The sequence below is a fragment of the Cinclus cinclus genome, chromosome 23 (assembly GCF_963662255.1).
Source record: "Cinclus cinclus chromosome 23, bCinCin1.1, whole genome shotgun sequence".
NCBI lineage: Eukaryota > Metazoa > Chordata > Aves > Passeriformes > Cinclidae > Cinclus > Cinclus cinclus.
Window position 1 is genome coordinate 7280710 of NC_085068.1, and position 17560 is coordinate 7298269.

Here is a 17560-nt window from a genome sequence, read left to right on the forward strand (position 1 = left end):
AAAAAAAAAATAAAATTCCTTTTAATCCCAAAAGTGATTCCTAAATTCCCCAAAAAGCTGGGCCTTGCTCACTCAGGGATCTTTTCCAGGGAATCAGGGATTGGAGCTGTGTATGGAAAGTGCAGGAACAATCTCAAAATTCCCATTTTAAAATTTTTTAAATTTATTTTTATGGGGGTTTTTTTTTGTATTTTTGGGGTTTTTTTCAGGAGTTGTTTTCTTTTCCTCCCAGGTTTGGATTTCCTCACTGTCTCCAGCTCGGGATTTTTTTGTCACTTTGATCTGCAGCCCGAAGAAGTCACGGAATATTGGATTTCCCAAAAAAAAAACCAAAACAACAAAAAAATCCCAAACCCAAAAAAAAAAAAAAAACCAAAAAAAAACCAACCATGGAAGTGGAAAAAAAAATGGGAAAGAAAAGGAAAAAAAAAAAATTGAGAGGGGAGGGAGTGCAGGATGGGGGAGGGGATTTTTTTTGGGAACTTTTCCCTAAGGATTGGGAATTCCACAATTCCAGAGCGGGAATCTCACATTTATCCCATGGGAGAGATCGGGGGAAACCCAGCCCGGATCCGCACCCGGCTCCGAGGCCGGGAACTGGGAGTGCTGGGAACTGGGAGTGCTGGGAACTGGGAGAGCTGGGAACTGGGAGAGCTGGGAACTGGGAGTGTTGGGAACTGGGAGTGTTGGGAACTGGGACTGTTGGGAACTGGGACTGTTGGGAACTGGGACTGTTGGGAACTGGGACTGTTGGGAACTGGGAGTGCTGGGAACTGGGAGTGTTGGGAACTGGGAGTGCTGGGAACTGGGAGTGCTGGGAACTGGGACTGTTGGGAACTGGGACTGTTGGGAACTGGGAGTGTTGGGAACTGGGAGTGCTGGGAACTGGGACTGTTGGGAACTGGGAGTGCTGGGAACTGGGAGTGTTGGGAACTGGGAGTGCTGGGAACTGGGAGTGCTGGGAACTGGGACTGTTGGGAACTGGGAGTGCTGAGAACTGGGACTGTTGGGAACTGGGACTGTTGGGAACTGGGAGTGCTGGGAACTGGGACTGTTGGGAACTGGGACTGTTGGGAACTGGGAGTGCTGGGAACTGGGACTGTTGGGAACTGGGAGTGCTGAGAACTGGGACTGTTGGGAACTGGGACTGTTGGGAACTGGGAGTGCTGGGAACTGGGAGTGTTGGGAACTGGGAGTGCTGGGAACTGGGAGTGCTGGGAACTGGGACTGTTGGGAACTGGGACTGTTGGGAACTGGGAGTGCTGGGAACTGGGACTGTTGGGAACTGGGACTGTTGGGAACTGGGAGTGTTGGGAACTGGGAGTGCTGGGAACTGGGAGTGCTGGGAATTGGGACTGTTGGGAACTGGGACTGTTGGGAACTGGGAGTGCTGGGAACTGGGAGTGCTGGGAACTGGGAGTGTTGGGAACTGGGACTGTTGGGAACTGGGAGTGCTGGGAACTGGGAGTGCTGGGAACTGGGAGTGCTGGGAACTGGGAGTGTTGGGAACTGGGAGTGCTGGGAACTGGGACTGTTGGGAACTGGGAGTGCTGGGAACTGGGACTGTTGGGAACTGGGAGTGCTGGGAACTGGGAGTGTTGGGAACTGGGACTGTTGGGAACTGGGAGTGCTGGGAACTGGGACTGTTGGGAACTGGGACTGTTGGGAACTGGGAGTGCTGGGAACTGGGAGTGCTGGGAACTGGGAGTGCTGGGAACTGGGACTGTTGGGAACTGGGAGTGCTGAGAACTGGGACTGTTGGGAACTGGGAGTGCTGGGAACTGGGAGTGCTGGGAACTGGGACTGTTGGGAACTGGGAGTGCTGAGAACTGGGACTGTTGGGAACTGGGACTGTTGGGAACTGGGAGTGCTGGGAACTGGGAGTGCTGGGAATTGGGACTGTTGGGAACTGGGACTGTTGGGAACTGGGAGTGCTGGGAACTGGGAGTGCTGGGAACTGGGACTGTTGGGAATTGGGACTGTTGGGATCTGGGAGTTTTGGGAATTGGGACTTTTGGGAATTGGGAGTTTTGGGAATTGGGAGTTTTGGGAATTGGGACTTTTGGGGATTTGGGGTTTTGGGAATTTGGGGTTTCGGGAATTTGGAGTTTTGGGAACTTGGAGTTTTGGGGATTCGGAGTTTTGGGAATTCAGAGCTTTGGGAATTGGGAGTGTTGGGAGTTGGGAGTTTTGGGAATTGGGACTTTTGGGAATTGGGAGTTTTGGGGATTTGGGGTTTTGGGAATTCGGAGCTTTGTGGATTCAGAGTTTTGGGGATTTGGAGTTTTGGGAATTCGGAGTTTTGAGGATTTTGGAGTTTCTTGGGTCCAAATCCCACTGAATTTTGGGAATTTTGTGCTATTTAATATTTAATGATATTTTGTGATATTATTTTTTATGGCATTCAATTATAGTTGATGATATTCAGTGACATTTAGTGATATTTAATTATATTTTTTATTTATTTTATGATACTTTGTGATATTTTGTGATATTTTGTGATCTATTTTGTGGGTTTTCGGTGATTTTTGTGATTTGTGAAATTTTTTTATTTTTTGGTGTTTTTTGGCGACTTTTGGTTATTTTTTTCTGATTTATTTTGTGATATTTTTTGGGTGAATTTTTGTTATTTTTTCTGATTTTTAGTGGTTTTTTTTGTTGATTTTTTTTTGGGTGATTTTTTTTTGGTTGATTTTTTGTAATTTTTTTGGTGATTTTTTGGTGCTTTTTTGTTGCTTTTTGTGTTATTTTTTTGTGCTTTTTAGGTGATTTTTGGGTGATTTATTGGCAATTTTTTTGTGATCTTCGATGACATTTAATGATATTTATTGACATTTAATGATATTTATTGACATTTAATAATTATTTAATGACATTAACGATCCAAGGATTTGACTTTTCCCATTTCCCCACCCCACGGAACCACCAGGGACGGATTTGGATCGTCAAGGAAAAATATTTTGATATAAAAAAAAAATTCCCACAATTAAAAAAAAAAAAAAAAAATCCCAAAATTTTCCTGCTCAAACGGATCCAACCCTGAACTTGGGAAATGATCTAAACCCTTTCTAATCCCGCGGGGGAAAAAAGAAATAAAAACCCAAAAATTTTTGCTTTGGAATTCAGAAATAAAATTGGAAAATCACTCATTCGCACACACATAAAAAAAAAAAAATCACCGAGTTTTTGTTTTTTTTTCCCATTTTAATCCTTCATTTCCAAACCAAACAACAACAAAATAAAAATCCCCCAAAATAAAATCCCAAAAAATAAAATAATAAAAATTCCCAAGTGCTGGTTACAAGTGCTGCGGTGAAATAATAAAAAAAAAAAAAAAAAAATCCCAAAATAACGACGAGCCCCGAATGTCAGCGTGATAATAATAATAATAATTATTATTATTATATATAATTATATATTTTAATATATATATAATTATATACGTCATTAAATATTCCCAACATTTCTGCGGGATGGATGGAAAATAAAAATAAAATTTAAAAAAAAAAAGGAGAATTCCGGTGAAAAGCAGCGGCAAATTCTGGAAGCGAAGCTGGAGGAGCTGGGGGGGAGCTTTAGGGGTTTTGGGGGATTTTTGGGGTTTTTGGGGGGATTTTGGGGGGTTTTGAGGATTTTTGGGGTTTTGGGGTTTGGGGATTTTGGGATTTGGGGTTTTTGGGGATTTGGGGGATTTGGGTTTTTTGGGGATTTTGGGGATTTTGGGATTTGGGGTTTTGGGGGATTTGGGGTATTTGGGGGATTTGGGGTTTTTAGGGATTTTGGGATTTGGGTTTTTGGGAATTTTGGGATTTGGGGTTTTGGGGTGTTTGGGAATTTTGGGATTTGGGGGTTTGGGATTTGGGGTGTTTGGGGATTTTGGGATTTGAGGTGTTAGGGTTTTTAGGGATTTGGGTTTTTTGGGGATTTGGGATTTTGGGGTTTTGGGGGTTTGGGGTGTTTGGGAATTTCTGTTTTTTGGGGATTTTGGGGTTTTGGGGGATTTGGGGGTTTGGGGATTTTAGGATTTTGGGGTGTTTGGGAATTTGGGGATTTTTTTGGGGGGTTGGGGATTTTTGGGGGTGTTTGGGGATTTTGGGATTTGAGGCGTTAGGGTTTTTAGGGATTTGGGTTTTTGGGAATTTTGGGATTTGGGGATTTTGGGGTTTTGGGGAATTTTGGGGATTTTGGGGTTGCAGCTAGGCTCCCATCAGCATTCCCATGAAATCCGAGCCCGTCTGGACGGTGATGGCGGCGCCGGCGCTGTTGTCCACGAAGATGGAGGTGTACTGACCTGCCTGCAGATCAATAGGGGTTATTGATCAGTTATTGATCGGTTATTGATCGGTTATCGGTCCGTTATCGATCCGTTATTAATGACTTATCAGTTCAGTTATCAGATCAGTTATTAATTATTATTATTATTATTATTGATAAGATGGAGGTGTACTGACCTGCCTGCAGATCAATAGGGGTTATTGATCAGTTATTGATCGGTTATTGATCGGTTATTGATCTGTTATCGATCCGTTATTAATGACTTATCAGTTCAGTTATCAGATCAGTTATTAATTATTATTATTATTATTATTGATAAGATGGAGGTGTACTGACCTGCCTGCAGATCAATAGGGGTTATTGATCAGTTATTGATCGGTTATTGATCGGTTATCGGTCCGTTATCGATCCGTTATTAATGACTTATCAGTTCAGTTATCAGATCAGTTATTAATTATTATTATTATTAATAATAAGATGGAGGTGTACTGACCTGCCTGCAGATCAATAGGGGTTATTGATCGGGTATTGTGGTATTGATATTATTATTATAATTATTATTACCACTATTATTATTATTATTATTATTATTATTATTATTATTATTACTAATACTACTATAAAATACAATGGGCAGAAATTGGGCAGGAATTCCCAATTCTCATTAACAGAAATTGGGCAGAAATTCCCAATTTTTTGCCTCACCTGCAGCTGCAGCAGCCCCTGGACATAAATGGTGAAGATTTTGCTGTTGCTTTCCAGCCCAGCAATGACTTCCAGGGACCTAAAATAAGAAATAAACAGATTAAACCCCACAGTTGTGCCTGGAATTACAATTATCCATCGCTTTCCCTGGAAATCTGAGCAGTTGGACCAAAAAAGGTGAATTTTGAATGGATTTTGGGTGTTTGGAAGGGTTTAAAGGCAGGCTGGAGCAAGCTGGGGGGGGTGGAAGGTGGGAATGAGAGATCTTTGAGGTCCATAATTCCATAATTCCATAATTCAATTATTCCATAATTCAATAGTTCAATTATTCCATAATTCCATGATTCAATAATTCCATTATTCCATAATTCAATAATTCCATTATTCCATAATTCCATTAGTCAATAATTCCATTTTTCCATGATTCAATAATTCCATAATTCCATGATTCAATAATTCCATTTTTCCATGATTCAATTATTCCATAATTCCATGATTCAATAATTCCATTATTCCATAATTCAATAACTCCATAATTCAATAATTCTATTATTCCCTAATTTAATTATTCCATAATTCAATCATTCCATGCTTCCATAATTTAATTATTCCACAATTCAATAATTACATCATTCCATAACTCCATGATTCCAGAATCCCACGCTTCCAGAATTCAAAAATTCCATTATTCCACAATTTCACGATTCCATTATTCCATGCTTCCAAAATTTCCTCATTCCTAATTCAATAATTCTATGCTTCCATAATTCCATTATACCATAATTCCATGCTTCCATGATTAAAACCAAACCAGCAGCAGCTTTTCCCTTTCGCAGGAATGATGGAAAATCCACCAAAAATTCAGGATTTTGGATCCAAAGCTCAGCTTTGTAGAAGGAATCACCATTTCCCAGAGGTTTTTCCAGGCCTCTGTCCTCTCTATTCCCTGAAAGCCCCTTTGGATATTTGATTTGAATCCCCCCCTCCCAGTTTTCCCAGTTTTACCAGTTTGGTGAGCAGCACAATGATTTGGATTTGTTCTGCAAAAATTCATTTCACTTTCATTTTTTTTCGATTTTTTTTTTTAATTTTTGTGGTACTTTGAGGCTCAATTTTGGGCCTTTCCCGCCTCTGTTTATGAAGCTTTTCCATAAAAATTTCCTCGATTCAGGTGAATCCATAAAAGGTGGTTTTTTATTTTTGTTGTTGTTGTAGTTGTTGTTTGATGTTTTCTTGGGGGTTCTTTATGGTTTTTTTTGGGGGGGGGGGGGTTTGGTTTTATTTGCTTGTTTTTTGGGGTGTTCTTCTGGTTTTGAGGGTTTTTTTGGTTGCTTGTTTTTTTTTTCCTTACAGTAATGACAACTGGCAATTTCCAACGTGTTTTATCCCAGAAAAAAAACAAAAACAGAAACAAAAAAAGAGAGAATTTGGAGCCACTTGGCAGCTCCGGAGCTGAGGCTGTGTCACATCCTGCCCGAATCCTGCCTGGATGGGGATTTGCCACCACTCCTCTTTTCCAGCCCCAATTTCCACCATCCCAAATCCTCTGGGGGCTTTTCCAGCTCCGTGCACGGATGGATGGATGATGGATGATGGATGATGGATGGATGGATGGATGATGGATGGATGATGGATGGATGATGGATGGATGATGGATGGATGGATGATGGATGATGGATGGATGATGGATGGATGGATGGATGGATGGGTGATGGATGATGGATGGATGGATGATGGATGATGGATGATGGATGGATGGATGGATGGATGGGTGATGGATGATGGAGGATGGATGATGGATGATGGATGGATGGATGATGGATGATGGATGGATGATGGATGGATGGATGGATGGATGGGTGATGGATGATGGAGGATGGATGATGGATGATGGATGGATGATGGATGATGGATGGATGGATGATGATGGATGATGGATGGATGATGGATGGATGATGATGGATGATGGATGGATGATGGATGATGGATGATGGATGATGGATGGATGATGGATGATGGATGATGGATGATGGATGATGGATGGATGATGGATGATGGATGGATGGATGATGGATGGATGATGGATGATGGATGGATGATGGATGATGGATGATGGATGGATGATGGATGGATGATGGATGATGGATGGATGATGGATGATGGATGATGGATGGATGATGGATGGATGATGGATGATGGATGGATGATGGATGGATGATGATGGATGATGGATGGATGATGGATGGATGATGGATGATGGATGGATGATGGATGATGGATGATGGATGGATGATGGATGATGGATGGATGGATGGATGGATGATGGATGATGGATGGATGATGGATGGATGATGGATGGATGATGGATGATGGATGGATGGATGATGGATGATGGATGGATGATGGATGGATGGATGGATGATGATGGATGATGGATGATGGATGATGGATGGATGATGGATGATGGATGGATGATGGATGGATGGATGGATGATGGATGGATGGATGATGGATGATGGATGGATGATGGATGGATGGATGATGGATGATGGATGGATGGATGATGGATGATGGATGATGGATGGATGATGGATGATGGATGATGGATGGATGATGGATGATGGATGATGGATGGATGATGGATGATGGATGGATGATGGATGGATGATGGATGATGGATGATGGATGGATGGATGGATGATGGATGATGGATGATGGATGATGGATGGATGATGGATGATGGATGGATGATGGATGGATGATGGATGATGGATGATGGATGGATGGATGATGGATGGATGGATGATGGATGGATGGATGATGGATGATGGATGATGGATGATGGATGATGGATGGATGATGGATGATGGATGGATGATGGATGGATGATGGATGATGGATGATGGATGATGGATGATGGATGATGGATGATGGATGATGGATGATGGATGGATGATGGATGATGGATGGATGATGGATGATGGATGATGGATGATGGATGGATGGATGGATGATGGATGATGGATGATGGATGATGGATGATGGATGGATGATGGATGATGGATGGATGATGGATGATGGATGATGGATGATGGATGATGGATGATGGATGGATGATGGATGATGGATGGATGGATGATGGATGGATGATGGATGATGGATGGATGATGGATGGATGGATGGATGATGGATGGATGGATGATGGATGATGGATGGATGATGGATGGATGGATGATGGATGATGGATGGATGGATGATGGATGATGGATGGATGATGGATGATGGATGATGGATGATGGATGATGGATGATGGATGATGGATGGATGATGGATGATGGATGATGGATGATGGATGATGGATGGATGATGGATGGATGATGGATGATGGATGGATGATGGATGATGGATGGATGATGGATGGATGATGGATGATGGATGGATGAGTGCTGCTGGGAAATTCCACGGGGAATGTGTCCAGGCTGATTCTGTCCCTGCTTTCAGCTCTGTCCATCCCAGCCACATTTTGCTGGCACTGGGATCTCTCCCAAATCCATCTAAAAACTCTGAGATCAATCCCAAATCCAGTCTGATCCCTCTGGGATCTGTCCCAAATCCATCCTGATCACTCCCAGTTTTTAGGTGATTAACACTGCAGGGTTAAACTCCAGAATTAAAATTGAAATTAACTCCAAAACCTGAGGGACGCTCCCAGAACAACTGCACGAGAAATTCTGGTGAACTCCATCCTCCAAAGTTACCTCAACGTTTTCAGAAGCTTTGAAAAATTGAGGAGAAGGATTGCCAGAGTTGGGTGAAACATTGGGAATTGTGGAGACCCTGAGGAGAACAATTCCCCAAATCCCCCGGTGTGACTCACGTGTGTCTGTGGCACAGGGACTCAATGCAGATCAACACCCGCACGTTGTCCCGGGCTCGCAGCTGCACTTTGCTCTTCAGCTCGCTGTGGTCTGGGAAAAACAGTGGGAAAAGTGTCACCATTCCCAAAAATCCTGGGATTTGGGCTGTGGAAGGACAGCAGCAGCTTTGGGATGGATGGGATTGGGGATGGAGAAGCGCCGGGAGGTTCCTTCGTATCCCACAGAGCCAAAGCAAACGGATCCAAGGGCCAAAGGATCCAAGGATCCACTGATCCAAGGATCAGGGATGGAACCTCTGGGAAAATGGATTTCAAAACGGGATCCAAGGTGGATCCATCAGGGATGGAACCTGTGGAAAATCAGATTTTAAAAGGGGATCCAAGGTGGATCCATCAGTGATAAAATGTCTGGAATAACAGATTTAAAGAGATCCAAGGTGGATCCATCAGGGCTGGAACCTCTGGAAAATAGATTTAAAATGGGATCCAGGGTGGATCCTTTTGGTCCCTGTCCTTTTCCCCCAGCAGGATCAGCTCCCGATGAGGGCGGCACTCACCGATGTGGATGTTGGCTGAGAACTGGTAGATGCCGCCCACGGGCGCCGTGAAGCGGCCGGTGGCCAAATCCAGACCCGTGCCCCGCAGGAACGAGCCCTTGGCCACGGGCTGAGGGGAGAAAACAGAGCTGAGCCCCGGGCTGATCCCAAATCTGTCCCTGGGCAGATCCCAAAACCCTGTGTTGATCCCAAATCTGTCCCTGGGCAGATCCCAAATTCATCCTTGTGCTGTTCCCAAACCCATCCCTGAGCTGATCCCAAACCCATCCCTGAGCTGATCCCAAACCCATCCCTGAGCTGATCCCAAACCCAACCCTGATCTGATCCCAAATCCAACCCTGATCTGATCCCAAACCCATCCCTGTACTGATCCCAAATCCCTGAGCTGATCCCAAATCCCTGAGCTGTTCCCAAACCCATCCCTGAGCTGATCCCAAATCCATCCCTGAGCTGATCCCAAATCCCTGAGATGATCCCAAATCCCTGAGATGATCCCAAACCCATCCCTGAGATGATCCCAAATCCCTGAGCTGATCCCAAACCCATCCCTGCGATGATCCCAAATCCATCCCTGAGCTGATCCCAAATCCCTGATCTGGTTCCAAACCCATCCCTGAGCTGCTCCTGACTGAATTCCCCTTTCCCAGAGGGCACAACCCAAAACCAGTGGTTTCTTGTCCCGGGCTGCAGTGCCAGCTTTGGCATCCAGAGCCTCCCTCGGCACCTCCGAGCCAGGAAAAATTAGGAAGGATTTGGGCGCCCCACCCCTGAGGCATGGGAAGCACGGATGGCTTTAATTAGTCCCATTTTCCTTGCTAATTAATGAGGCAGCAGCTCTGCCTCCGGCCCTGCCCACGCCTCTGGGATGATCCTGCCTGGCTGCCAAAAGTTTGGGGAAAATTCCACTTTCTTTCGGGAATAAATACGTCCCTGAGGGCCTTGGTGACCCCAAAATCCACAGTGAGGAAATTATCAAATAATTATTTAGGTTTAATTCTTAATTTTCGTGCCAAGAAGCGTGAAAAATACCCCTGGAAAATGTGGATTTTAAAAGGGGCTCCCAGGTGGATCCCTAAGGGATACAATGTCTGGAACAGCAGATTTAAAAAGGGAATCCAAGATGGATCTATCAGTGATGGAACCTCTGGAATATCAGATTTTGAAAAGGGATCCAGGGTAGATCCATCAGTGGCAGAACCTCTGGAAAATGGATTTAGAAAGGGGATCCAGGATGGATCCATCAGTGATGGAACCTCTGGAATATCAGATTTAAAAAGGGAATCCAGGATGGATCCATCAGTGATGGAACCTCTGGAAAATGGATTTAAAAAGGAAATCCAAGTGGATCCATCAGTGATGGAACCTCTGGAATATCAGATTTAAAAAGGGAATCCAGGATGGATCCATCAGTGATGGAACCTCTGGAAAATGGATTTAAAAAGGAAATCCAAGTGGATCCATCAGTGATGGAACCTCTGGAATATCAGATTTAAAAAGGGAATCCAGGATGGATCCATCAGTGATGGAACCTCTGGAAAATGGATTTAAAAAGGAAATCCAAGTGGATCCATCAGTGATGGAACCTCTGGAATATCAGATTTAAAAAGGGAATCCAGGATGGATCCATCAGTGATGGAACCTCTGGAAAATGGATTTAAAAAGGAAATCCAAGTGGATCCATGCCTGACCCTTCTCTGGACACCGAATGGATTTTTTTTCTCCCTTTCAGCCTAGAGGAGTTCCTGAGGAAGCCCCCGAGAGCCGAGCAGGGCTCTGGAATTCCTCACCGACTGGAAATTCTGCAGCTCCACCAAGGTCTTCTTGTCCACCACCACCTGGCCTTTGAGCTGGCAGTGGAAAGCCTGGTCCAGGCGGCGCTGGGGCTGGGCTGGGAGCTCCTGCAGGGACTGCAGCACCGGGGGCAGCTGGCTGGGGTGGGAGGGGATGGACAGGGAGGCTCGGTGTTCCATGGCTTCTGAGGGAAAATGGGAATAAATGAAATCAAATTAAACAGAATCTTCATTTATGGGTCTGGATTAACAGGGGCAGCTGGCTGGGGTGGGAGGGGATGGACAGGGAGGCTCGGTGTTCCATGGCTTCTGAGGGAAAATGGGAATAAATTAAATAAATAGAATTAGACAGAATCTTCATTTAAGGTCTTGGCCTACAGGGGCTGGGCTGAAAGGGCCAGGAATAAATTAAATAGAATTAAATAGAATTAAATAGAATGTTCATTTAAGGTCTTGGCCTACAGGGGCTGGGCTGAAAGGGCCAGGAATAAATTAAATAGAATTAAATAGAATTAAATAGAATGTTCATTTAAGGTCTTGGCCTACAGGGGCTGGGCTGAAATGGCCAGGAATAAATTAAATAGAATTAAATAGAATTAAATAGAATGTTCATTTAAGGTCCTGGCCTACAGGGGCTGGGCTGAAAGGGCCAGGAATAAATTAAATAAAATTAAATAGAATTAAATAGAATTAAATAGAATGTTCATTTAAGGGCTTGGCCTACAGGGGCTGGGCTGAAATGGCCAAGGCTGCTCGCGGCTCCATGGGTTACGAGGGAAAAGGGGAATAAAATCCTAAAATCCTAAAATAAAATCTTAATTTAAAGACCTGGCCTATGAACCCATTAATGTTTGATCAGAATTCTGCACCTGGATTTTCGATTTTAACCCTGGCAGGATTGGGGGAACTTTTCTTGATTACGGGGGAACGCTTCAGGATTTATCCTGGTGCTTCACCAAGAAAAGCTCTTCCCACCTTTAATCTTCTTTACCTTTAACATCCTTCCAAAATAGTTTTCAAATCTTTGACCTTCTAAAATCTTTCACCTTTTAAGATCTCCTTGAATTCCTGCAGAAGAAATTCCCTGGTGACTTCAGGCCCTGGAGGCCCCTGAGGCCCAGGAGGCCCCGGAGGCCCAACCAGGCCTCGCTGAGGGAACAAAACAAATAAAACTCGGGATTAAAATCTGGGAATTGCAGTGACATCATCAAAAGTGAGAGGGTTTATTCCCAGGAAATCCCTGGAATTCCTTAAATTATCTTTGAGGAGGGAAAATTATTCAAAGAATCCAAGAATTGTCCAAGCAGAGGATGGGAAGCACCACATGACCCAGCATCACTCAGATCATAAATGTGAAATCAATTGAATTTGAAATAGGCCACTTGATTAATTTATCGTTTGGGATGCTTACTTTATCTCTTAGCAGGATAAAAAAGATGGATTTTATTTCTAGTGAGTGGGGAAAAGAACAACAACAAAAAAAAAACCCAAAAAAATAGCCCAACCTGAGAGCGGCTGGTTTGAAATTCTCACTCTTCTCTCGCAAAACAAGAAGGGTCAAACTTCCCCAAAAATGGAGAAATTAAACACACACAAAAAAAAAAAAAAAAAAAAAAAAGAAGAAAAAATAAAAGGGAATTCAGTGTTTCGGTTTCCATCTCTGCTTGATCCCAAAGTTTTTCCCTTTAAGTTCTTTCCCAGGACAACTCCCGCCACAATTCCCTGGAATTTCCTCCTTCCCAGCCACCCAAAATCATGACAGGGAATCACCAACGTTTCCTCCCTGGCCATTGATTCTCCTCCTTTTTTAAATTTTGGTAATTCTTGGGAAATTCCCACCAAATACTCAAAAAAAAAAAAAAAATTAGTAAGGGCTTGAGGAAACAGACGAACAAACAGACAGAAAATCCTACCAATTTCTTGTCTTTCCCTTTGCATCTCCTCTTGGAATTGTTTCCGTCGTCGGGGCGGTGCACGAAGGAGATCCAGGTCCTGCGGGGATCCGTGATCCGCGGGTCCGGAGACTCCAGGAGCTGAGGAGACACCGGGACAAGGATGATGGAACCTCTCGGAATTCCATGGAAAACATTCCCAGATGTTCCAGGGATGTAAAAACCCAGCCAAGGTCAATCCTGCTGCTTTTTGGGGACCCAAAAGCTCTGAAAATAAATCCCCCAGATCCCCCTTTTTTTCCCCCCCAGTTTTTGGGACTCCCATTCCTTTGAAATTCCATGGAAAAAAATTCCCAGACATTCAGGGGATGTAAAAATCCAGCCCAGGCTGATCCTGCTGTTTTTTGGAGGACACTGAGGGATCAGGAGGAGCCAAGAGCTTTGAAAATCCCTCAGAAACCTTTCTGGATAAATTCTGGATTTGGATCCTTTCTGGATAAATTCTGGATTTGGATCCTTTCTGAATAAATTCTGGATATCTTTTGAATAAATTCTGGAACTCGATCATTTCTGGATAAAATTCTGACTTTTGATTATTTTTGGATAAATTCTTGGCTTTTGATAATTTACGGTTAAATTCTGGTTTTGGATCCCTTCTAAATAAATTCTAGATAGATTTTTTAATCAAGGGAATTAAGTTTCAGTCACTTTAACTTTGCACTCCAGTGACCTCGAAGGTGCGCCCAGAGCAGCCAAATCCACAAAAAATTTCCCAATCCAGCCAAATTAATTCCAAGATAAACTGGGATTAAATCCCTGCCTGGTCCCTCTGCAAGGGCAGGATGGAGGAGTTTTAGGGGGAAAACTTAAAAAAATTCAGGGTGGCCACAGAACCCTGCAGCACATCCCGAAAAAACAGCAGGATAAACCCCCCCCCTTTTTTTAGGGAGAATCAGTGGGAAATGGGAATTTCATGGGGATTGTTCGGTTTTAATGGGAATTGAAACAAAAGGGATTGAGGAGTTTCAGGGGGAGAACCTCAAAAAATTCTGTATGGCCACAGAACCCTGCAGCACATCCCGAAAAACCAGCAGGAAAAACTGGATTTTTATTTTTTTTTTTTTTAAAGGGAAAATTAGGGATTAGAATTTAGGGAGAACCAATGGGAAATGGGAATTCCATGGGGAATTTTTGTTTTTAATGGGAATTTCCGTGGAGCTGAAGGGTTTCAGAGCCCCAGAGCTGCCCGAGCTGAACCAATTACTGGGGATTTTTCCCAAGGGCAGCACAATTGTTCCCAAATTTGTGGATTGTTGGTGGCCAGGCCCCAATTCCCGGCTTGTCCCCAGGTTGTCGTGGCAACTGCCAGCCCTAATGGCCCTGAGGTCACCCCATAGGGACAGGGGACATTTCTGTGCCACCCCTATAGGGACAGGGGACATTCCCTCCCGTCCCGTTCCCAATCCCAAAACTGGCTCTGATTTCCCCAAACCCCTCAGTGATTCCCAAAAATCCCATTAAAAGGCTCATCCCAAAAGAATTCTGAACAGCTCCCTGGAAGTTTCCTGCTGTTCCCATCCCAGTGAAATTAAAAAAATAACTCCAAAATGAATTCCGAAATGAGTTCCGAAATGAGTTCCAAAATGAATTCCGAAATGAATTCCAAAATGATTTAAAAAATGAATTCCAAAATGAATTCAAAATTAATTCCAAAATGAATTCCAAAAGTAATTCCAAAATAATTAGAAATAATTTAAAATTATTTAAAACTAATTCCAAAATTAATTCAAAACTAATTCCAAAATTAACTCAAAAATTATTTCCAAAATCTCCAAATAATTTAAAGAAATGAATTCCAAGCAAAGCAAGCAATCGGAAGGATTGCTGAAAGGAGCCCGGGAGCAGCGGGGAAGGGTCAGGGAAACCGTGAGGAATTCTGGGGTGGGGGAGCAACCCCGGAATCAATCGATGGATGATGGATGATGGATGATGGATGATGGATGGATGATGGATGGATGGATGATGGATGGATGGATGATGGATGATGGATGATGGATGATGATGGATGATGATGGATGATGATGGATGATGGATGATGGATGGATGATGGATGGATGATGGATGGATGGATGATGATGGATGATGGATGATGGATGATGGATGGATGATGGATGATGGATGATGGATGGATGATGGATGATGGATGGATGATGGATGATGATGGATGATGATGGATGGATGATGATGGATGATGATGGATGATGGATGATGGATGATGGATGATGGATGATGGATGATGATGGATGATGGATGATGGATGGATGATGGATGGATGGATGATGATGGATGATGGATGATGGATGATGGATGGATGGATGATGGATGGATGGATGATGGATGGATGATGGATGATGGATGATGGATGATGGATGATGGATGATGGATGGATGGATGATGGATGGATGATGGATGATGGATGATGGATGGATGATGGATGATGATGGATGATGATGGATGGATGATGGATGGATGATGGATGGATGATGATGGATGATGATGGATGATGATGGATGATGGATGATGGATGATGGATGATGATGGATGATGATGGATGATGATGGATGATGATGGATGATGATGGATGATGGATGATGGATGGATGATGGATGGATGATGATGGATGATGATGGATGATGATGGATGATGGATGATGGATGATGGATGATGATGGATGATGATGGATGATGATGGATGATGGATGATGGATGATGGATGATGGATGATGGATGATGGATGATGATGGATGGATGATGGATGATGATGGATGGATGATGGATGATGATGGATGATGATGGATGATGATGGATGATGATGGATGATGGATGATGGATGATGGATGATGATGGATGATGGATGATGGATGATGGATGATGATGGATGGATGATGGATGATGATGGATGGATGATGGATGATGATGGATGATGGATGATGGATGATGGATGATGATGGATGATGATGGATGATGGATGGATGATGGATGATGATGGATGATGATGGATGATGGATGGATGATGGATGATGGATGATGGATGATGATGGATGATGATGGATGATGATGGATGATGATGGATGATGGATGGATGATGGATGATGATGGATGATGATGGATGATGGATGATGATGGATGGATGATGGATGATGATGGATGATGATGGATGATGGATGATGATGGATGATGATGGATGATGATGGATGATGATGGATGATGGATGATCGGTCATTGATCATTGATCGATCACCTTGGGGCGCTCCTCGCTGCCGACCATTGACGCGTCCAGCGGCTCCGGGCGTTCCTTGCGGCCCCTCCTGCCCCGCCCGGCCGCCAGGATCCACAGCTGGAGCCACAGCTGGAGCAGCAGCAGCGGCCGGGAGCGCATGGCGGGACCGGGGGAGGAGAAGCGATTCAGGATTTAAAATGAAATGAAGTGAAATGGAATGGAATGGAACGAAAGAAAATTAAATATATTAAAATAAAATGAAATTAAATAAAATGGAATGAAGCAAAATGAAAAAGAAATGAAATAAGATGAAAATGAAATAAAACGAAATAAAATAAAGTAAAATGAAATTAAATCAATTGAAATGAAATGAAATGAATGAAAAGAAATAAAATAAAATAAAATAAAATAAAATAAAATAAAATAAAATAAAATAAAATAAAATAAAATAAAATAAAATATAAAATAAAATAAAATAAAAATAAAATAATTAAATAAAACAAATCTGAATTTGTCAGGTCAGGATGGAGGAGATGGGTGTAAAATCCTTCTGGATTAACAGAAAATTAATTAAAAAAAAAAAAAATCCGAATTTTCCAGGTCTGGATTCAGGAGTCAGGACCAAAAAAAGCCTGGATTTGTGTTGGGAAAAAATCCAAATTCACCAGGTTGGGCTCAAGGAGCCAGGCGTGAAATTCCACAGGATCAAGAAAAATCCGATTTGTGTCCAAAGAAAATCCAAATTTCAGATGGATCCGAGCAGATTTCTCTCCTAAAAATCCGAATTTCAGAAGGATCCGAGCAGATTTATCTCCCAAAAATCCAAATTTCAGAAGGATCCGAGCAGATTTATCTCCCAAAAATCCAAATTTCAGAAGGATCCGAGCAGATTTCTCTCCTAAAAATCCGAATTTCAGAAGGATCCGAGCGGATTTATCTCCAAAAATCCAAATTTCAGACGGATCCGAGCAGATTTATCTCCCAAAAATCCGAATTTCAGACGGATCCGAGCGGATTTCTCTCCAAAAATCCAAATTTCAGACGGATCCGAGCAGATTTCTCTCCCAAAAATCCGAATTTCAGACGGATCCGAGCAGATTTCTCTCCAAAAAATCCGAATTTCAGACGGATCCGAGCAGATTTCTCTCCAAAAAATCCAAATTTCAGAAGGATCCGGGTGCAAAA

General features: G+C 43.0%; 1 protein-coding gene across 1 annotated transcript; it reads right to left on the reverse strand.

Annotated features, from left to right (window-relative positions):
• Positions 1-3368: 3368 nt before the first annotated feature.
• On the reverse strand, positions 3369-17320 carry C1QTNF12 (C1q and TNF related 12). The gene is made up of 8 exons (XM_062507728.1): positions 16397-17320; positions 13118-13237; positions 12251-12353; positions 11202-11389; positions 9415-9523; positions 8858-8948; positions 4981-5059; positions 3369-4295 (listed from the first exon to the last, which is right to left on the reverse strand). Exons 1-8 carry the CDS (start codon positions 16532-16534, stop codon positions 4197-4199), a joined length of 927 nt encoding a protein of 308 aa, XP_062363712.1. The 5' UTR covers positions 16535-17320; the 3' UTR covers positions 3369-4196.
• Between the last annotated feature and the right edge of the window lie 240 nt (positions 17321-17560).